Source organism: Bos indicus x Bos taurus, chromosome 11, assembly GCF_003369695.1.
Source record: "Bos indicus x Bos taurus breed Angus x Brahman F1 hybrid chromosome 11, Bos_hybrid_MaternalHap_v2.0, whole genome shotgun sequence".
Lineage (NCBI taxonomy): Eukaryota > Metazoa > Chordata > Mammalia > Artiodactyla > Bovidae > Bos > Bos indicus x Bos taurus.
The window spans coordinates 44467739-44490224 of record NC_040086.1 but is presented as its reverse complement, the minus strand read 5'-3'; the positions used below and the strand labels follow the sequence as shown (position 1 = coordinate 44490224).

Below are 22486 nucleotides of genomic sequence, written 5' to 3'. Positions count from 1 at the left end.
CAGCGTGTAGGGAGCACACAGGCAGAGCTGTGCTCCCTGCCCAGGGCATGGGCGTCCTTGCTGACAGGGAGTGCCCAGGGGTGGAATTGCTCATGTAGACGCCATCTTCCAGTCTCTCTTCCTCCGGCTGCTCATCTTGCTTCATTTCCCACCCTGACCTGACCCAGGGCCCTCCTGATATGCTCACGCATCCTTTAGCCGAGGTGGAGTCCAGTGCAAGGGTCTCGAAGGTGGACAGCACTTATTACAGGATCGCACCCCCCCACACCCCTCACCCCCGCCCCCCACTTCCAGATCCCGAGAAGTGTCTGCACATGTGCAGTGGAGGGGTGTCTCCTCATCTGGAGAATAGCAGGCGTGTCACCTTCTCCTTCACTCCAGCAGAGCTTCATTTCCCTCTGCTCCTGCCATTAACCCTTCGCTTGAAATGTCAGGGTAGACAGCCTCCAGTTGGTTCATCCAGCTCCCCATCTGCCTCCTGCCTGAGTCCCCCAGGGCACATCTGGTCCCCGTCTTGCCCGAGCCAGTCTGGGGTGGACACTTACGTGGCACGGTCTCTCCCCAGGCTGTGCTCCGTGCAGTCGGAGAACTCCGCCTTGAAGGCTGAGCACGCGCAGATTGTTGATCAGCTCACGGCTCAGCACGAGGCCCTACGCGCTGGCTTCCGGGAACAAGTGCGCCAGCTACAAGAGGAGCACCGGAGGACGGTGGAGACGCTGCAGCAGCAGCTGTGCCGGCTAGAGGCCCAGCTTCTGGAGCCCCGCAGCGAGCCAGCCACGCGGAGTACGTATTTGCGATGAGGACACGTGCACAGAGTGCGTACATGCAGTGGGAATGCACCCGTGGAGTGTGTATGTGCGATGGGGACACATATGGAGTACGTACATGCGATGGGGCCTGCTGTCTAGCCACCCCCCCCCCCCCGCCCCCACACACACACACGGTGATGAGACAGCAGGTGTTGTGGTCAGCGACATGGTGTCTGCTCGCTGAGTGGAGCCTTGGACGCTGAACCCCCTGCTGCTCTTGCAGCAGCCCATGACCCCCCGCAGGGTACTGACTTCACATAGTTGGGTTTTTCTCTTTGACTCAAACATGCGGTCTCAAGCCCACATGTGTACTCTCAAGTGTACAAATACAGTGTCCACTGCATCCATTTAGTGTTCTTTAGCGTTTTCTCAAATGCATTTTTTTTTACTCAGAAATTCTAGAGAGTGCTGAAATTGTAGGATTGTTTGGTCAAACACAGCATCTTCCCTTCCAAGTTTCTAATTAGTGGAGCTTTTGTTCAACCACACACACGACTTTGTTCTGCTTCCTGGAAGTGATGAGAGCCCATCAGCCAGAACGAGGCCACATCTCAGTGCAGAGTATCAGCTTCGTATTCAGTACTGATCCCTCATCGCCAGGGTGCTGGCAGCGACAGGTCACTCCTCAGGACCAAAACCAGCTTCCAGACAATGTAATGTAAACCAAGAACTATCAGAAGTGACTAACCAGGGAACACTGGAGTCAGGAGTCAGCAGTGGAGCAAGCAGTGAGCAAACGGTCAGAGACCCGGGCAGGCACTTCCGCAGAGGGAACTGAAGCGGCCTAAGCGAGAGGTGAGGTTGACAGGCCTGGCTGAAACAGGCTCTGACTCCTTGGACCAGGCCGTGTAATTGTTCCAACCTTGAGCTTTTTTGGAATTCATAAAGGAACTCCTTCGAAGTGTTTTATGACTCTCCTGGTTGTATGCTGGGCTGGTGGCCAGCGAGCGCAGAGCCCAGCCTGGGCAGGCTGGACCAGGCAGGTCCAGCGAGGCAGGACCCAGCCCAGTGGGATGGGTCAACCCACCCTGGATTCAGGACTCTTCTTGCCTGCATCCTGACGACAGAGTGGGTGATGGCCTGAACCCTCAGGGTGGAGTGTGAGGCCCATGGTCAGCGAGCTCAGAGCTGCCCTCAGCAAGGGTATGGTGTTCCAGGGTTAGCAGTACTGGAAACACCCATCCTCTGACAGGCAGAGTCTGGTTGGAGGGTTTCTGTAGCAGCCAGGCCTCTACATTGTGCTGTCCGATAGTTTACCCTAACTCAGTGAGCAAGTGCTGCCTCTGGTGAGTGGACTTCATGGTTAGAGTTCAGTAATTGGCTGGTTAGGGTGGTCTTAAAGTTGCCTCTTTCTGCATTTTTCCTTGTCTTTCAGTTATTCAGGTTCCCTGACATGCCACTGGTCATCCTGAGTCATGTTATCTTTGCTTGAGTGTCTGCTGGTGCTGAGTCCATGAGTCTGAGCATCTCCCACTTACTGTTTAAAAATCCTGTAACAGGCCCAGCTTCTTCCCAGCAACCTTTGAGGAGCCTTCGAGAGAGGAGAAGCGCAGACCTCCCATTCCTAGATGTGCAGGTCACGGCCCGGGAGGAGGGGGAGGGGATGGAGACCACGGACTTGGAGCACGGCTCTCCCGCCAGCACCCCTGCACAGTCCCTGGAGCAGCTGCTCAGTTCTCCTGAAGCCAGGCTCGGTGAGCTCTTCTGTGTGATTGTGTCATCCTGTCTAATTAATGTCACTCTGATTTATACGTGCTCTTTTGAGCTACTGTCGGAAAAGTATTTTCAGTATTCTCCTGTTTTACAAATGGAAAATTCGGCTACGGTCAGATTTGGCTTTCTGTTTTTTGCTTGTTGACTTTGAGCCTGTTCCCTCATGTATTATTTGAGTAATAATGCCCCCCTCACCTTTTATGAAATCCTCATGGAAGACCACTGAAATTACGGTCTCCCAGTAACTGCTGGTATTTCCTCCCTTATGAGCAAAGTAACACCAGCTCTCAGGATATGAACAGATGAAGGAGGGTGAGCTGGTGCTGACTTGGTGGCCTCACAGCTTCCAGGCCAGCAGCCTGCTTCACGGCAGAGTCTGTCTTCCTGTGTCACGTGCAGCCTTGTAACTAGGGCGTGGGGGTGGACCTGCAGAGCCAAGTGGCTATTCCAGGGTATCTTCTTGCTGATGTATTAAAATTTTCACTTGTGACCCCTCATTTTGGGAATTAACGTTGGACGATTACTTGCAGAGCCACCTGCATGGCACAATGAATTCACCAAAGAAGAGTTGGTTCAGAAGCTCAATTCCACCACCAAGAGTGCCGACCACTTAAATGGCCTGCTTCGGGAAACGGAAGCCACCAACGCCATCCTCATGGAACAGATTAAGGTGGGGGACACTGCCTCCAGGAAGCCCTCCACACTAGCTTGTGTGTCCTCGCCGCACCTTTGTTGTCATTTTAAGGGCATTTCGGGGGAAAAGAAGGAGACACAGTGTTCATCTTTCATGTTAACCCCTTTCCCCTCGCTTCTCTGACACCAGCTTCTGAAGAGTGAAGTCAGGCGGCTGGAGCGGAACCAGGAGCGGGAGAAGTCGGCAGCCAACCTGGAGTACCTGAAGAACGTGCTGCTGCAGTTCATCCTGCTGAAGCCGGGCAGCGAGCGGGCGCGGCTGTTGCCTGTGGTGGACACCATGCTGCAGCTCAGCCCTGAGGAGAAGACCCGGCTGGCAGCCGCCGCCCAAGGTGGGCAGGGCACCAGACAGGGTTGTGCTGTGGGCCAGTATGTCCTGTGCTTGGTAGGAAACACTGGCTCTGCTTCCTGGGGATGGCACCATGTGTGCATCCCTTCCACGTAGAAGGGAGCACGCAGTGTCCAGTGTGATCTCCAGTTCCTTGAAACTGGATTTGTGACCCTAGTTTGGGTTCTCCCTGTGAATTTGGTTTCCTTGTGTGCTGTGCTGTGTGTCATGTGTCAGACGTCCTTGATCTGACCCTCAAAGGAAGACACTGGGTGCTGTAGGCCTAAGGCAGGCAGGTGTGCAGCGTAGAGAGTAACCTTCTGTTTCGCCCCACAGGTGAGGAGGAGAGCGGGTCCCGCTCCTCGGGCTGGGCATCCTACCTGCACAGCTGGTCTGGACTCCGGTAGACTGATGGGAGAGCGCTGTTTATGAACCAAATAGTCTGTTTGGCAAAAAAGGCTTGTATATGTCACTGTCATTGTTTGGTCCGAAACCATGTGTATGTAATTCATATCTCCGTGTGTGTATCCGTGCATGTGTCAGATGAATTGAAGAGGCTCGGCCCATGGTGAACGTCCAGCAGTTGGAGTGTGGACATGGCCGTGGCCCCGAGACTCTGTGCCTCTCCATTGCCTCCAGACCCAGGAGCATCACCCTGCCCTCCTCTGGACTCTCAGGCTGCCTGAGTCAGGGCTGTCCTGTGAATTCTGAAGTTAAACTAAATTTTGGTACCATACCAGCCAGAATTTAGACTTTTAAAAGAATGTTGTAAGACCATTTATCACAAGATCAGACTGGAAGGTCGATTGTTATCATTGACAAATTATTACAGAAAACTTGTGAGTTAGAATGTGAAGGAAGACGCTTTCCTGGTAAAGCTGACGTGTTTATGAAGGAACATCAAGTAAATGTGCTGCAGTCCACCCCCAAGTCTAAGTTAACGTGTGACTGTTTCCTTATTCCCTTTAAAACTTCTGGGTCTGGGGGCGATGGAGAGGGCCCCACTCCACCTGCTGCACCTTCACCATGGGCTGAGCCTCTTCAGTTCATCTGACACACGCAGTGTGTGGACACACACACAGTTTTGGACCAAACAATGAGCTGCTCTGTTTTCTCCAAAGTACGTTATCTCAGACTGGTTCTGTGGTCACAAGCCCTGGTCACTGTGCTCCCAGATGGGGCGCTCCTGGGGAGTCTGCCCATATTCCTTTTGTGCTTCAGCAGCCTCTATACCGGCGTCTGTCTGGGGAATTTGCTCAGTTTGTCCAGAGAAACTTTCCAGTGCCCTGGCTGTGTCACTCGGTGTCCTGTCCAGAGGCAAGCTGGTGCTCACGAGTCCCAGCACACCGGTCACTCACATGCTGCGAGGGGCCCCGGGCTATAGCTCCTGGTGGTGGTGGTGGTACTTGGCTTGATGCCTCTGAATATTCTGTGGACTGTGTCAAAAACATGTCCTTAAATCATCAATGTGAACACTCTATTTTTAATATCTATTTGTTAAAAATCACCTCAGTATCCTCTATGAAGTTGTTTCGGCTTCTAGTCCACCCTGTCATCTTCGGTCTCAGCTGGTGAACTGACTTTGTATTGCGGTTACGGGAACATTGGTTTCCAGTTTACTTTAACTGAAATTTGCTGCTGACATGTTGAGTTTGTTCTTTAACAAATAATCTCAATATCTGACTTTCCTCTTATTTCAGAAGAACAGACCTAACTAGTGAATGTATTAATGAAAATGCTTCTATTTCAGAGCTGACTTCTAAGAATTTAGTTTTTTTACTTGATAAACTGTGAATATGAGTATGCCAGAAGCATACCAGGTAACTATTATAATATTTAAATAAATCTCACTTTCTCTCTGAGTCCAGGCTATCAACCTGTTTTGAAATACGGGCTCTACCTATGGACATAATAACAAAAATGTCTTGTATGATCAGAAATTACTACTTCAATTACAGAAGGGATCCCCCTTCCTGGTTTCCGCAACGAGAGGAAATGTAATGATTATTTTAATATTTCTATTAAATGTGTTAGACTGTATGTCACATTGTTAACACCTACTCTTCTGTTACATTAGCCTCGGCCTCCTAAGGGTCTTGAGTTGGTTTATGAAATGCATTTTGGGATCCTTCTCTGCCATCTTGACCAGTCAGGACCTTGGACCCCCCCAGTGCTGGGCTCAGGGGCCTCAGGTTGCCTCGGGGTCCTGTGCGTCCAACACCCGCCTTCTGGCTGAAGCTGGAGGCCACTTGGCCCTTTCATGGGTGCTTCTCAAGTTCTGCCCTCTGTGGTGTGAGGGTCTCCCATACTACGAGCTCTGCTTACATTCCAGACAGTGTACATGGAGGCTTACGTTCCTTTAAACAGAAGTGAACCACTCAGCAGCAGAGCAGGGGTCCTGTACCCCACGGTAGCTAATGACGAGAGTGAGCGGTCCCATGGAGACATGGCTTTGGTGTTCAGTGAACAGAGCACATGAAAATACTCACATGTGGTTAGTAGGAACTTGGCAGTGGCACTTGGTGCAAGACTTCTGTTTCATGTCTAGAAGGTTTCATGTCAAAATCAGTTGTGGCAGGGATTCCCCGATGGCTCAGTGGTAAAGAACCTGCCTACCAGTGCAAGAGATGCAGGTTTGATCCCTGGGTCGGGAAGATCCTCTGGAGAAGGAAATGGCAACACACTCCAGTATTTTTGCCTGGAAAATCCTATGGACAGAGGAGCCTGGCGGGCTACAATCAAGTGAAAGTCACTCAGTCATATCTGACTCTTTGTGACCCCATGGACTGTATAGACCATGGAATTCTCAAGCCTAGAATACTGGAGTTGATACCCATTCCCTTCTCCAGGGGATCTTCCCAACCCAGGTATCAAACCAAGATCTCTTGTATTATGTGCAGATTCTTTGCCAGCTGAGCCATCAGGGAAGCCCAAGAATACTGGAGTGGGTAGCCTATCCCATCTCCAGCGGATCTTCCCCATCCGGGAATTGAACGGGGGTCTCATGCGTTGCAGATGGATTCTTTACCAGCTGAGCTACCAGGGAATCCCTGGAGTTGGTGGGGTGACAAAAGAGTGAAACGTGACTGAGTGCACACGCACCCCATGCCACTCAGTCAGCTGTAGCTTCAGAAGAGAACAGCTGACTGTTCAGGAGAACAGCCTGATAGAACTGGCAGTGCCTTCCAGCTGATTTCACCAATGGATGATAAAGAGCATTTGGGTGTTTATGTATTGGTTCACCTGCCTGCAAAATGTGATTACATGGGAAAAAGAACCAAGTCCTGACATTGAGTTGTTACTGTTTTAAATAATAGGCTCTTGTGAGTTGAACACTGAATACGGTGTGGAAATGTGATTTCAGTTCAACAGTGCAGGTGACTGCCTGGTCTCCCATGGAGGACAGGCCCACTCCCACCCACGTGGTGCCCCTACCACGTGAGTCTGCCCTCAGCTTCCTATCTGGGGACAGAGGCCACCCCCCTATAAGAAGGCAAGGAAACCTGGCCATAGTCACCTGGACCCAGATGCAGGGTTCCACCCTAGACGAACCAATCAGTGTCTGACTCTGCAGCCCCACGGACTGCTGCATACCATGCTCCCCTGCCCTTCACTATTCTCCCGGAGCTTGCTCAAACTCACATCCATCAAGTCAGTGATCCCATTGAACCATCTCATCCTATTGTCCCCTTCTCCTCCTGCCTTCAGTCTTTCCCAGCATCAGGGTCTTTTCTAACAAATCAGCTCTTCCCATCAGATGGCCAAAGTATTGGAGCTTCAGCATCAGTTTTTCTAATGAATATTCAAGGTTGATTTCCTTTAGGATTGATCCTGTAGTCCAAGGGACTCTCAGGAGTCTTCTCCAGCACCATAGCTCAAAAGCATCAATTCTTCAGTGCTCTGCCTTTTGTATGGTCCAACTCACACCTATACCTGACTACTGGAAAGACCAGAGCTTTGACCAGAGCTTTGACTACAGTTTACATGCCACACAATTCATTGTTTAAAGTCTACAACTGAATGGCTTTCGTGTAGTCATGGTGTTGTGAGACCATCTCCATGTTAGAAGTTTAATCATTCCAGAAATAAACTCCCTACCTATGGGCAGCCTCTCCCCCACTAACCCTCCCACCTTTGACAGCCACTGATCTGCTATGCAGATGACACCACCCTTATGGCAGAAAGTAAAGAGGAACTAAAAAGCCTCTTGATGAAAGTGAAAGCGGAGAGTGAAAAAGTGGGCTTAAAGCTGAACATTCAGAAAACGAACATCATGGCATCCGGTCCCATCACTTCATGGGAAATAGATGGGGAAACAGTGGAAACAGTGTCAAACTTTATTTTGGGGGGCTCCAAAATCACTGCAGATGGTGACTGCAGCCATGAAATCAAAAGACGCTTACTCCTTGGAAGGAAAGTTATGACCAACCTAGACAGCATATTCAAAAGCAGAGACATTACTTTGCCGACAAAGGTCCGTCTAGTCAAGGCTATGGTTTTTCCTGTGGTCATGTATGGATGTGAGAGTTGGACTGTGAAGAAGGCTGAGCGCCAAAGAATTGATACTTTTGAACTGTGGTGTTGGAGAAGACTCTTGAGAGTCCCTTGGACTGCAGGGAGATCCAGCCAGTCCATTCTGAAGGAGGTCAGCCCTGGGATTTCTTTGGAAGGAATGATGCTAAAGCTGAAACTCCAGTCCTTTGGCCACCTCATGCGAAGAGTTGACTCATTGGAAAAGATTCTGATGCTGGGAGGGATTGGGGGCAGGAGGAGAAGGGGACGACAGAGGATGAGATGGCTGGATGGCATCACTGACTCGATGGACGTGAGTCTGGGTGAAATCCGGGAGTTGGTGATGGACAGGGAGGCCTGGCGTGCTGCGATTCCTGGGGTTGCAAAGAGTCAGACACAACTGAGCGACTGATCTGATCTGATATCTGTCTGTAGGTTTGCCTGTTTGTGTAATTCCTGTTACATTGCAACTAACTTGTTCCTAATCTCCAAATAATAATCAGGTAAGATTAAATGAAATGATACAGTAAGAGGCTGACTCAGCAGTGTCTGGTATGTAGGACACATACGATAAATGTTAGATGGTTTTAATTCCTACTTCACATGTCTAATTAAAGCTTCCCAGGTAGTGCAGTGGTAAAAGGATCTGCCTGGCAGTGCAAGAGACACAAGAGATGCGGGTTCAATCCCTGGGTCAGGAACATCCCCTGCAGTAGAAAATGGCAACCCACTCCAGTATTTTTGCTGGGAAATCCCATGGGCAGAGGATCCTGGTGGGCTACAGCCCATAGAGTCGCAGAGAGTCAGATACAACTGAGCACATACACACATCACATGTGTAATCACAAACTAGTTTCAGTGCATTCTGGTTGCTGTCACTACCAAGGAGATTAACATCACTGTTACCAGTGAAGTTATTATGGCTATAAATCTTTTTCTGAGGGATATACTAAATTCTAAATGCAAAATTAAAGATGCCAACATCAATGACATTTGGGTCATTATGGTTACTCCTTTCCTAATTAGCAAAAGCCATCTTTTATTTTTTAAAGCAATTAAAAATGTAGGACACATACAATAAGTTGTTAGATTTTATTTTCCACTTCACATGTGTAATTCAGGCTTCCCTGGTGGCTCAGATGATTAAGAATCTGCCTGCAATGCAGGAGACCCAGGTTTGATCCCTGAGTTGGAAAGATCCCCTGGAGAAGGGAACAGCAACACACTTCAGTATCTCTGCCTGGAAATCCAATGGACAGAGGAGCCTGGCGGGCTACAGTTCATGGAGTCACAAAGAGGCAGACACAACTGAGTGACTAATACTTTCACTTTATCCAGAATATTGCAATTTCAGCTGGCCATGTTTCTTGTATCTTTCTTGGTAACTTAGAAGAAAATGCATTTGGTTTTTGTATCGACTTTAAGTGCTATGCTGTTTCTTCACCTGTTTGCTACTGGCTAGATACAGGGTGTGCTTTCCTTGAGGGGCTCTTGAGAACTGGCCATGGCTTCCTGTTCCTTTTTTTTTTCACCCCAACTGGTTACCAGAAGGCCACACTCCCTGGACAACCCTTCTGTTTCCACTTCAGTCTTTATTCTAACTTCCCAGAGGGAATGGGTCTGTGCATGAAGCCTGACCTACCAGGCTTCAGAAAATCTCCATTATCTTGGAATGTATTTTCTGGTTGCTTTGTTTGAGCTTAGGTGTAATTGTGACTCACCGCACCGAGGAGGGGAGGATGAGGACAAAAGTCTGGTGGAGCAGACAAGAAAACAGAAGACGCCACAGGCTTTCAGAGAAAGGGATTTTTTTAAAAATTAAAATTTATAAATATGAAAAATAGTAAACTGACCGGTACCATGTCAGGTTCTAGAAAGAGTTGCCATCTGCTAAGAGCATTGTTTGTTAATCACAGTTGATTACCTTCGATATCTTATTTGTACACAGAAGCGTGCTTTTTATTATTTCTCTTATGATCAAAGTAGAGGTTAGAATTAAGACCCATTCTGAGCAATCTAACAGTTTATTTCAGTGCAATTTAAGATTATAAGAAGACACTCTTTGCAAATAGTGAAATACAGTTTTTCACAAAGTTTGAATCTGTAGCAGTCCGTGGAACAATGTATCAATATACTTTCTACATCAAGTGTAATTAGTAAAGCTCTACATTTTGTGATATAAAGTGATCCTATTGTAAGCTGAAAACTCATATTCAGAACTGGATGGTGTCCAGTGTTTAATTCCTGTGATTCAGTCTGCGTTTCTGACTGAGATCACTCTCTGGCCTTGCACGTTTCTCCTGGGACCCATAAAATATGGAACTAACTTAATTTCATGACTGTACTATTTCTGCTTCCTTTCCTGGAAAAGGAATCATTCAGATCAGCTTTCAAACTGCCTTACAGATGACAACTTTGAAATATTTTAAAAGGAGCTCCTCTATTCTAGAACTGCTCTAATACAGTAGTCACTACTCACATGTGGATATTGAAAGACTGAACTGTAGTTATTCCAAACTGGGATATATTGTAAGTATAAAATATACACCAGATTTTAAAGACATATGAAAATAACTTGTTTCTTAGAGACAGCTAAAAAAATAGAAAAGTTCTGGCAGGATTGACCAAGAGGAGAAAGATGACATGTATATAAATAATCTCATTAATAAACAGGAGACATATAAGAGATAGGGGCTTCCCAGGTGGCACAGTTGGTAGAGAACCTGCCTGCCAATGCAGAAGACACCCCGGAGGAGGAAATGGCAACCTGCTCCAGTATTCTTGCCTGGGAAATCCCACGGACAGAGGAGCCTAGCAGGCTACTGTCCATGGTGTTGCAAAAAGTCAGACACAACTGAGGTACTGGGCAGGCACACATATAACAGATTCAGTACAATTTTAAAAGATAGACTAATATAAACAATTATGTGAAATGATTTTGAAACTTTGGAGATAGAACTAATTTCTTTAAAACTTAAACTTGAAATTTACTCAATATACTGTTAGCCTATGATGATTGTGTAGAATTTAAAAGCTTGAAAAATCCTGTAACTGGAATAGAAATTGAAATGGTGCTTAAAATCTGAGTTCTCAAGAAGAAAACACAAAGTCCAAATGGGTTTGCAGTCATGTTCCATCAAATGTTCAAGTAATAACTGTCCCAATTTGATAGGTTCACTCAGGCAATAAGAAATGTTCTCCAAATTATTCTAGGAGACCAGCATAAGCCCTGATAAGCTTTTCTCTTCCCTCAAATGGCAGCATACCATTTAAGCAAACTTCCCCCATTGTTTTATTTCCTAACTTAAAATATATCTTGGAGGTGGTGGTTCAGTTGCTAAAGTTGTAGAAGTCATTCTTTATTACTACGAAGCATCTGTCTCTTTTAACTGTGGTGAAATATACATAAAATTGACCTTAAACATTTTCAAGTGTGAAGTTCAGTAGCATCAAGTATATTCACATTGTTGTACAATCTCCAGGGCTTTTTCATCTTGCAAAACTATAAGTGTATCTGTCAATCAGAACTCCTGACGTCCCCTCCCCCAGCCCCTGACGCCCACCATCTACTTTCTGTCTCTGAGTTTGACACCTCTGGGGACCCAGTATTTGTCCTTTTTCATCTGACTGACTTCACTCAGCATAGTGCCTCAAGGTTCTTCTGTGTTGTAGCATACATCAGAATTTCCTTGCTTTTTAAGGCTGCATGATATTCCATTCTGTGGATGGACTCCATTTTGTGTATACATTTCTCCATCCATGGACCTGTCTCCACATTTGGCTATTGTGAACAATGTTGGGAATGAACATGGGTGTACAGATAGCTCCAACTCTTCAGATGTCTGCTTTCAGTTTTTTTGGATATATACTCAGGAATGGGACTGCTGGATCATATAGTAGTTCCATTTTTAGTTTTCTTGAGTTTTCATACCCTTTACCACAGTGGCTGCAGCAACTTACACTCCCACCAAAAGAGCACGACGGCCTCAATTTCTCCACCAAAACAACATCTTGGTCAACACATGTTGACAGCAGCATCACCCTGGACAGGTTTCCCTGGTGGCTCAGACAGTAAAGAATCCACCTGCAATGCAGGAGACCTCAGTTTGATCCCTGGGTGGGGAAGATTCCCTGGAGAAGGGAATGGCAACCCACTCCAGTAGTCTTACCTGGAGAAACCCATGGACAGAGGAGCCTGGTGGATTACAGTCCATGGGTTTGCAGAGTTGGACACCACTGAGCAACTAATGCTTTCACTTCACTTTCCTCCTGGACAATAAGGTGGTTCTGATTTGTATTTCCCTAATGACTAGTTCAAGCTGGTTTTAGAAAAGGCAGAGGAACCAGAGATCAAATTGCCAACATCCACTGGATCATGGAAAAAGCAAGAGAGTTCCAGAAAAAAACATCTATTTCTGCTTTATTGACTATGCCAAAGCCTTGGACTGTGTGGATCATCACTATTGTGATCCACAATAAACTGTGGAAAATTCTGAAAGAGATGGGAATACCAGACCACCTGACCTGCCTCTTGAGAAACCTATATGCAGGTCAGGAAGCAACAGTTAGAACTGGACATGGAACAACAGACTGGTTCCAAGTAGGAAAAGGAGTACGTCAAGGCTGTATATTGTCACTCTGCTTATTTAACTTATATGCAGAATACATCATGAGAAACGCTGGGCTGGAAGAAGCACAAGCTGGAATCAAGATTGCTGGGAGAAATATCAATAGCATCAGATATGCAAATGATACCACCCTTATGGCAGAAAGTGAAGAGGAACTAAAAAGCCTCGATGAAAGTGAAAGAGGAGAGTGAAGAAGTTGGCTTAAAGCTCAACATTAAGAAAACTAAGATCATGGCATCTGATCCCATCACTTCATGGGAAATAGATGGGGAAACAGTGGAAACAGTGTCAGACTTTATTTTGGGGGGGCTCCAAAATCACTGCAGATGGTGACTGCAGCCATGAAATTAAAAGACGCTTACTCCTTGGAAGGAAAGTTATGACCAACCTAGACAGCATATTCAAAAGCAGAGACATTACTTTGCCAACAAAGGTCCATCTAGTCAAGGCTATGGTTTTTCCTGTGGTCATGTATGGATGTGAGAGTTGGACTGTGAAGAAGGCTGAGCACCAAAGATTGATGCTTTTGAACTGTGGTGTTGGAGAAGACTCTTGAGAGTCCCTTGGACTGCAAGGAGATCCAACCAGTCTATTCTAAAGGAATCAGTCCTGGTGTTCTTTGGAAGGAATGATGCTAAAGCTGAAACTCCAGTCCTTTGGCCACCTCATGCGAAGAGTTGACTCACTGGAAAAGACTCTGATGCTGGGAGGGATTGGGGGTAGGAGGAAAAGGGGATGACAGAGGATGAGATGGCTGGATGGCATCACCAACTCGATGGACGTGAGTCTGAGTGAATTCCGGGAGCTGGTGTTGAGACAGGGAGGCCTGGTGTGCTGCAATTCATGGGGTCGCAGAGAGTCGGACACGACTGAGCAACTGAACTGAACTGAATGACTAGTGATGTGGAGCATATTTTCATGTGCTTATTGACTATTTTTTTTTTTTTCTTAACAGATGTGTTGTAAGTAGAAACTGTGATTATTTAATGTCCTGGTTAAACAAACTTTCTCAATTGCTCTTAAAAGCAAAACTGCATTGGCCCTCCTGGTAAAACTGCTGTGGCCATTTCTGTACCACTGCCGCACGCCCGCTCTGCCCCACCCCATTCCTTCTTAAGGAGCAGCTTTACCCGCTGGGCTAACAGGGTTCTCTGGAGCCTTTCCTGAGGACCATCCTAGAATGGGGTCTGCAGCGCTGCTGAGACTCCAGGAGTGACCCCATCGTCAGGACCTGGTCAGAGTTGCGATGACTTCTCAGCACCGACACCGGCCACCTCCGCGGCCCACAGATTGGAGTGTGGGGACGGCGGAGCACGAGGGAGGGTGAACCGGCCCCGAATCCAGAACCGGCTTGCTGCATGGGACCCCTAGTCCCCTGGCCAGTGTCCTCCACCGGCAGGGCGGGGCCTCGGTGCGGGGGGCGGGGCCTATCTGGAGGCGGGGTCGAGACTCGAAAGGGCGGTTCCGGGGGGCCGGGCTGGAGGTCCGCCAGTTCCGGGAGCGGGGCGGACCGGCCGGGGCCTAGGTGGAGGCGGGGGCCGACATCCGGGAGGGCGGTTCCGGGGGGTGGGGCGCTTCTTGGTGGGCGTGGCCTTCGCGGCCCCGGCCCGCCCCTTCCTGCCCCGGCGCGCAGCGAGGAGGAGCGGCGACGGCTCGGCGGCAGCGACTAGAGCGGCGCGGGGACGCGGTGCTGGTTCGCGGGGCTGCGGAGATGCTGGGCGTGGCGTCAGGAATGACCAACAGGTAAGATCGCGTGGGTGGTGAGCTCGAGGCTAGAACCGGAGCCACAGCCACGTCGGCAGTGCTGCCGCCGGGGCGGCCCCTCCCTGCGGCGCGGGCGGACAGGCCTGCAGAGCCCGGGGCCCGAGTGGACCGCGACCCGGCCCGGCGCTCCTAGCCCTGCTCGGGTCGCAGGAGGCGTCCGTGAGGGCGGGGACGGCTCAAGGCTAGAGATTTACCGGGTTAGAAATGTAACAGACCTTAAAGGATATTTACTCATTCATTAAATGTAAAATGAGTCTGATCTCAACGTGTATAACGCATGCTTCATGAAAATAGCGTTTTCCTAACAAATAATTCAGTGCGACGACAGCCGTGCTTGTACATTTTGCAAATCTCCTAAATGTGTGCACTTCCCTGCCTGTTCTGCCTTCAGTCGGCTGCGGCTCGTTTTGCTTGAAATCCGAAGAAAACCCTCTCCTACGCAGAGATGCGGTTGGAAGAGGGAGCTTTCCACGTAGTTGCGGTATTTTCTGTTATTACTCCAAAACTGGGTAACTTAACGTTTCTTAAACGTGAATTCGCTGTGGAGTCCTCAGTCTTACCGGGAGCTTTTCACTCGCGGTGACGCTGAAGTTCTCCGCGGGCCCTGAGGTTCAAAGGGGCTTGCTCCTGATTTTAACAGGCATGTTCTTCCTTAGGAAGTGTTGATTCACTGAGTTAGGCAGACCTTCCAAATGTTGACACATCTCTTTATACAGTGTCACTAAGTAACATTTGTTAATATCACTTCTCATCCTCCTTAGATCTTTAGGTTTGAAACTGTCTCTCAAGCTCCAGGCAGTGGAAAATTTTCCAACATTCTCATTCTCAGTTGGAAGCTTGATTTTTATTATTGGTAGGAAACTCTTGTCAATTGTTTTCTTCAAATAACAGACTCGCTTTGTTTAGTTTCAAGAAATGTCTGCCAAATGCTAGTCTAAAAACCATAGTTTGTTATTCTTTCTGGTAAAAACGGTAGACCATGAAAAAAAAGCGTCTGATTGAGTGGTCCCTGCGTCACCCTCTTGCTTGACCTGCAGACAATTGTCTTACTGTGGTGAGCGGCCCAAGTGCTTCATTCATCACAAGAAACAGAACAGAAGGTCAGAGGTCGAGATTTAATAACATCAATAATTGGTACTGCTTCATTAAGGACAATTTTTTGTTTCTAGAAAAATTTATTGAAAATTCAGTTCAGTTCAGTTCAGTCACTCAGTCGTGTCCGACTCTTTGCGACCCCATGAATCGCAGCACGCCAGGCCTCCCTGTCCATCACCAACTCCCGGAGTTCACCCAGACTCACGTCCATCAAGTCAGTGATGCCATCCAGCCATCTCATCCTCTGTCGTCCCCTTCTCCTCCTGCCCCCAATCCCTCCCAGCATCAGAGTCTTTTCCAATGAGTCAACTCTTCGCATGAGGTGGCCAAAGGACTGGAGTTTCAGCTTTAGCATCAGTCCTTCCAACGAACACCCAGAGCTGATCTCCTTCAGAATGGACTGGTTGGATCTCCCTGCAGTCCAAGGGACTCTCAAGAGTCTTCTCCAACACCACAGTTCAAAAGCATCAATTCCTTGGCGCTCAGCCTTCTTCACAGTCCAACTCTCACATACATGATCACAGGAAAAACCATAGCCTTGACTAGATGAACCTTTGTGGGCAAAGTAATGTCTCTGCTTTTGAACATGCTATCTAGGTTGGTCATAACTTTCCTTCCAAGGAGTAAGCGTCTTTTAATTTCATGGCTGCAGTCACCATCTGCAGTGATTTTGGAGCCCAGAAAAATAAAGTCTGACACTGTTTCCACTGTTTCCCCATCTATTTCCCACGAAGTGATGGGACCAGATGCCATGATCTTCGTTTTCTGAATGTTGAGCTTTAAGCCAACTTTTTCACTCTCCTCTTTCACTCATCAAGAGGCTTTTTAGTTCCTCTTCACCTTCTGCCATAAGGGTGGTGTCATCTGCATATCTGAGGTTATTGATATTTCTCCCAGCAATCTTGATTCCAGCTTGTGTTTCTTCAATACAAAATTTAACATATATGTAAGGTATGAAGAATGACAATACAATGGATACATTATGACTTGAGTATAACCATCTCCCTTTATTTTCTTTGGCTGCACCACATAGCCTGTAGGATCTTAGTTCTGCAATCAGGGATTGAACCTGCACCCCTGCGTCCCTGCATTGAGAATGCAGAGTTTTAACCACTGGACCACCAGGGAAGTCCCTAAGCAGGTCCTTTTAAGAGCTTTGCTTATATTCTGATCCCATCACATTGCTATCCTAAATTTTCCTTTAGCAGTCCCTTACTTTTTCCTTTTTTTTTTAGTACCAAATACATTTGTAGTGTTGTGTGACCATCACCAGTATCTATCTCCAGAACCCTTTTTTCTTGCAAAACTGAAAATACTCATTAAACAACTTACCATTTCCCTCTCCCTCCAGCCCCTCATCACCCTCGTTGTATTTTCTGTCTCTGATTTTGACAATTCCAAGGACCTCGTGTAAATGGAATCATCCTGTCTTTGCTTTTTGTGACTGGCTTATTTCACACAGCATATCATCCTCAGTGTTCATCCATTTTGTATTGTGTGTCAAAATTTCCTTTCTTTTTAAGATTGATTTTATGTTTCCAATCTTGTATAAACATACCAGATTCCATTGTATGTTTATACTATTTATTTGGTTATTCATTCATCCTCCAGTGGACACTTGGGTTGTTTCCACCTTTTGGTTATTGTGAATGGTCCTGCTTTGAAAATGGGTGTACGTTTTTTATTTGAAACTTTTATTGAGATAATTGTATTGCGGGGGGTGGGGGGGGGGTGGGCGGTGGCGGGGGACATTCCGTGGTGGCTCAGCAGTAAAGAATCCTCCTGCAATGCAGGAGATACGAGTTTGATCTCTTAGCCATGAAGATCCCCTGGGGAAGGAAATGATAACCCATTCCAGTATTCTCACCTGGGAAATGCCATGGACAGAGGAGCTTGGTGGACTACAGTCCAGGGGGTCCCAAAGGAGTTGAACATGACTTAGCAACTAAAGAACAACAGTTTTTTTATTTTATTAATTTTTTATGTATTCATTTATTTATGGCTGATTTCATGTGGCACACAGGATCTTAGTTCCCCAACCAAGGATCACACCTCTGCGGTGGAAGCGGGAGCTTCTTGGCATTATTATGAAAACGGTTTTGATCCCCAGGCTTCTTAAAAAGGTCTTGGGAACCTTCTAGGGTTTCCAGACCATCCTTTGAGAACCACTGTTAACACCATCTGAAATCAGGAAGCGATTCTTGGAATATTTAAAAAGAAGTATCTACGAAGAATTCTCTTAGAAATGAGTGTCGAGTGCTTGTTGTAGTGAGTGCTTTCTGTTTGGGAGGAGTTTTAGTGGGACTTGAAGAACCGCTATGGGAAAAGCAGCTTTTGCCTTGAAGGATTTTTCTGGGGCACAATGCCAGCGTATCATGAAGGGGTGATGCCCTGGTGGGGTTTCTTCTAGATCTTCACTGCCCTGTGCCTGTTTGTGTGTGAGGAAACCATGCTCTTAGTTTAACTAGTGAGAAGTTGGCAGTAGGGAAGATGGCTCTGTCAGGATGTCGTGTGCCCTGCAGGCTTAGGATGTGAGGACCACGGTCATCACCCCTCTTTCATTTGGGATGGCCTTGAACTAGTTCTTGGACGATCTTTCTCCTGTTGAACGTGGGTGGCTTTCCCTTTCCTCCCCAAAGTGGGGAGTATCTTCCTGCCCTCCTGAGGCCCCAGGGGCTACAGGTTGGGGGAGGCGGATCCAGGCTGATGGAAGCTCCGAGCTTTCCCCCAGAAGCCTCTGTGTTCAATAATCCTGTGTCTGTTCCTCAGACGATCGTTTAAGTAAACCTCAGTGTAGGTCGTGTTCTCAGGTAGGGCTGCACTTAAATAGAAGGAGAAGCATCTCAAACCATTCGTCGATTTTACATTTCTCCTAATTGTGCTCTAAGCTGTGGTTTCCCACCCACAGGAATGTCCTCTACATTACACACTGGCCTGTGGCCAGGTTGTTTTCCTAAAGCTTTAAGTTATTTGAGAAACACGAGCTGGGGTGCCCATTGCCACATCCATGGACCCTCCAGCAGCCTTAAGCCTCATGAGATGTCCCCTCCTCTCTTGTTTTGTCAGTTGTTTCCACACAGGAGCTCATGGAAGGGGGTTCATTTTCCTGCATCTTTTTCATGTCGGAGCTTATTTGCCTTGGCGAGTCCACAGTGACTTTTGACGTGCAGGTTGGGAGGCTGCAGACACGGCGGGCTGTGCATAGTGTGTCCTGTGGGAGGAAGCAGAGGGTGGGGGGGCAAGCGTGAATGCCCTTAGGGGAGCTTGGGGTGGGACACACCGGACTGAAGTAACTTGCCTGAGGTCAGGTAAGGTCCTACGCAGGTACAAGAAATGATATACACAGGTCCAGTGTATTCTTTACCCAGTTTCCCCATCGATAGCATTTTGCAAAGCTGTGGTACGTGATCCGAGTCGCAGTGTCAATGGCCATGCAGTCCCTGGGTCTCACTCAAATTTCCCAGCTGTACCTGCGGTCGTGGATCTGGGACACCCCACCCAGGTGAGATTTTGATGTATCCGAGCCACATTAACAGGATAACTCGGGATATTTCTGGATGATTATTCTGTGTCACCACAGAGCTGTTGTGTCACAGAGTTCCGGATGTCAGTCTCTTTCAAGTCGATTCCATTTGTGAAGTGTGTCCTTGGGGACTTGCTGTTCCGAGGCCCATGTGCCAGTGATCATGGTACTTCCTCCCAGAGGCCAGGGTCTCCCCCCACCCCACACGCTGTGCTCACAGGGCCAGCCCGACAGTCCCTCCTGCTGGGGGGCTCCTCTTCTAGCACATCCGTTTGGGGATGAGTCTGAGCAGCTGCTTAGACAGATTGTAGTTGCTTCTCTTGGGGAGGGGTGGTAGTGCTTATGCTGTGTTTCATGTGCTTGTTTTTGCTCCTGAGGCCGGGCGTGTTGCTGTCCGCATAGGCCCGCCTGGGGAGTGTGGGCGGCGGGCGTGTGGGCACGTGGACACGGTGGTGTCTGGGCCACTAGCGGGTCCTTGTCCTCCTCAATACGGAGGACTCAGCAGCGGGCTCTTAGGTGCCGGGTGGGTGCGGCCACAGAGATTCTAGGGGGATGGGACGTGGCCCCAGGTCTCGAGAATCTTTCAGTGTGTTGTCCTTCATGTCAGTTCCACGTTTTCCTGGAGCACCACGTTGGGCATGTCACCTCTCTTTTCAGAATGTTAGGAAGACTCCTGACTGCCTGTCAGATAAGATCCGGACTCCCGCGCCTGGCACTCAGGCTGTTTGTCACCTTCTGGTTGGTCGTTGGCCCCCTCAGCCCCTTGTCTCTGAAGGCACTCTGCACACCCCCAACCTCAGGGCCTCTGCTCACACGGCTGGAAAACCTTCCTCTCATTGTCTTCTCGGCCATTGGAGCAGAGTGGCTGCTTGGCCCTTGGATGCTGAGTTCCTGAAACATGGATTGAGGTTGTGCTGGAGTCTTAGGGCTCAGAGCTCATGTCCTTCCTCTTAGAACACTTTGACCTCCTTCGGGTGACTACCATCTCGTGTTTTATGTTGTAGTTACTTGTGTGTGCATGCTCAGTCACTTGAGTCATGTCCAACTCTTTGTGACCCTATGGACAGTCACCCACCAGGCTCCTCCGTCCATGGGATTCTTCAAGCAAGAATACTGGAGTGGGTTGCCCTGCCCTCCTCCAGGGGATCTTCCTGCCTCAGGGACTGAACCGGTGTCTCCTATGTCTTCTGCATCAGCAGACAGGCTCTTTACCACTGGTGCCACCTGGGAAGCCCCATAATTACTTGTGTCTGTATCTAATCTTTTCTGCCAAATCATAGTCTCTAGAAGTAAAGGAACATCTTCATCGGGTTTGTTAGATGTCCGAGGAAGAATGAATTGGATTTAGATGGGCTTCATTTCTCCTTTTCTTCAGTCGTCAGTGAATTGACGAGTCCACAGCCGGCTCTGCTGGATGCCTGTGACAAGCTTTCAATAAAGTCATAAGACTTGGGGTGAGAGGAGCTGGCCTGCACACGTGACTTAGCTGAACTCTGCAGTGTGACGTCCTGGTGGCAGAGACCTGGCATCTAGGGACCTCTGGAGAGAAATTCAGAGATGCTCAGCCATCCCTGTTAAATTATTTCTTCTCATGACTGGGCCGCCTTTTTGGAAACTTTCTTACTAATAACCACCTTTTATTAATAACCGGTGGTTACACAAGTACTTTAAGGTGTTAAACATCTATTTCACAAATCTTACACGGCTGCACTTCGAGGCAGGGCTTTTATGCCCACTTTACAGATGGAAACAGGATAGGAGACATCACAGGGTTGGGGTGAGATGAGCCGAGGTTGATGCCCAGCCTCGTCCCCTTCCTGCATCCCTTCCTGTTCAGATGAGGCTGAGGCTCCTGCTTCTCTTGGCTGTCAGGGTGTCCTCTTCATGTGGTAGGTAGTCGCACCCCAAGTGTGGTGGTCATGAGGGACTGCATTGTCTCACTGCCAGATGGTCCTTCCTTCTGAACCTAGAGATTGTAGATCTCACACTCGAGGCCCAGCTGGAGGATGTGTCAGGTCACCTTCTTCACTTGAACTTGGGGTGTATGTTTCATCTTGAGCACCTGACCCTTTTGCCTCCTGCTAGATGGGAGACCTGAGTTTGGAGAAGCACACTGTCCATGTCACACGTGAGCCCCGCTCCCCTGTTCCACAGTGACTCGATGGGGACCAGGCCCACCGTGAACCCTGAGCCCAGCCAGGCCAGGTCCAGGTGATGACCCTCAGGGGGAGGTGCCAGGGTTCTCGTGTCACCCTTGGAGGACAGCGGGTCAGGATGTGATGACGCCGTGGATCTTCCTCACATCTTTGGAACACGATGGTGAGAGATCGGTGCCACGGAACCCCCCACCCCAACCCATGCCTCGACGCCCTCGTGGAAAGCAGTTCTCAGCCTTGGGCTCCTGGAGGCAGATGCAGAAATAGATGAAGATGAGCCTGCTAATAAGCATGGGATTACAGAAGGGACCTCGGGCCTCTGATTTACAGTTTCCTTCCAGATTGCGTTTATTCTTCGGATGTTTGAATTTAGGTTAAAAACTGAGCCCGATTCCTCAGGCTTGAGTTGAATGCCTCTGTCTGATATTCTAATAGGAAATTTTAGAACAAAGTAAATATTCACTCACTACTTTCTAATTTTCTCATTGAGAGAGCGTGTGGGAAAGTGGTGTCTGGAACATCACCGTTTAGTTGGAGTGCACACCGGAATACACCACTTCCCTCGGGTGCTGACGCTCTGCTGCCAGAATTGCTGTCTCTTTGGCGTGCAGCGTGGGCTTGTCACAGTGGAACATGTGTGAGGGAATGGAGTGCGGTCTTCATTAGAATATTGAGCTGGGGTAACTCACCCAGCACACCAGCAGACTCTGTTTTCCAAGTGTGGGCAGTGATGTTTTTGTAACAGCCATGGATTCTTTGTAAACATAGCTGAGACTGGTTCTCTGTTTTCAAAAATGAGTCTGAGAAGGCTTCGGCTCTGACTAGAATCTGGAAGATTCTGTTAGCACTTAGCCCATTTCGGGCAACTGACTATACTTACATGTTTGAGGATAATGATGGAAAAAATATAAAAACTTTAGAAAATATATGTGTATAGGACACTAGGTTATCTGTCTCATAGGCCAGACCAGAATTGCAGTGATGTAACTTTAAACTGGGTGCGAGGCTAGTGTCTGAAATAATTTAATGCTGGTTCTGGACTTAATGTCCTTTTTTTTTTCTTCCAATTCTGGCCTACTCACACCAGGAAATGAAAGCACTTTTTGTCTTTGGGTATTTGCCAGATCTGCCCAGAGCTCAAGGCATCTGCAGATGTCTGCTGGAGGCAGTTTCTGGATGCTGTTAACAGAGTGTGTAGCATGGGTACTTGTACACAGGCTACGAGACTTCTTCTTGGCTTCAGACCTGGGCCTCCCAGCACTGCT

General features: G+C 48.1%; 2 protein-coding genes across 3 annotated transcripts in view; both read left to right on the top strand.

Moving 5' to 3' along the window:
• GCC2 (GRIP and coiled-coil domain containing 2) overlaps positions 1-5583 on the top strand; it is a 35041-nt gene extending 29458 nt beyond the window's left edge. The window contains exons 19-23 of the mRNA XM_027555426.1: positions 566-783; positions 2309-2503; positions 3053-3192; positions 3346-3547; positions 3880-5583. Coding sequence (XP_027411227.1) covers positions 566-783; positions 2309-2503; positions 3053-3192; positions 3346-3547; positions 3880-3950 — 826 coding nt within the window. The 3' untranslated portion in view covers positions 3951-5583. The remainder of the gene's footprint in view (positions 1-565; positions 784-2308; positions 2504-3052; positions 3193-3345; positions 3548-3879) is intronic.
• An 8685-nt stretch (positions 5584-14268) lies between these two features.
• LIMS1 (LIM zinc finger domain containing 1) overlaps positions 14269-22486 on the top strand; it is an 82857-nt gene continuing 74639 nt past the window's right edge. Inside the window, exon 1 of one of the 2 annotated variants that reach the window (XM_027555423.1) lies at positions 14269-14426. In XM_027555423.1, coding sequence (XP_027411224.1) covers positions 14395-14426 — 32 coding nt within the window. In that variant the 5' untranslated portion in view covers positions 14269-14394. The remainder of the gene's footprint in view (positions 14427-22486) is intronic. The other variant, XM_027555424.1, reaches the window with a different exon arrangement.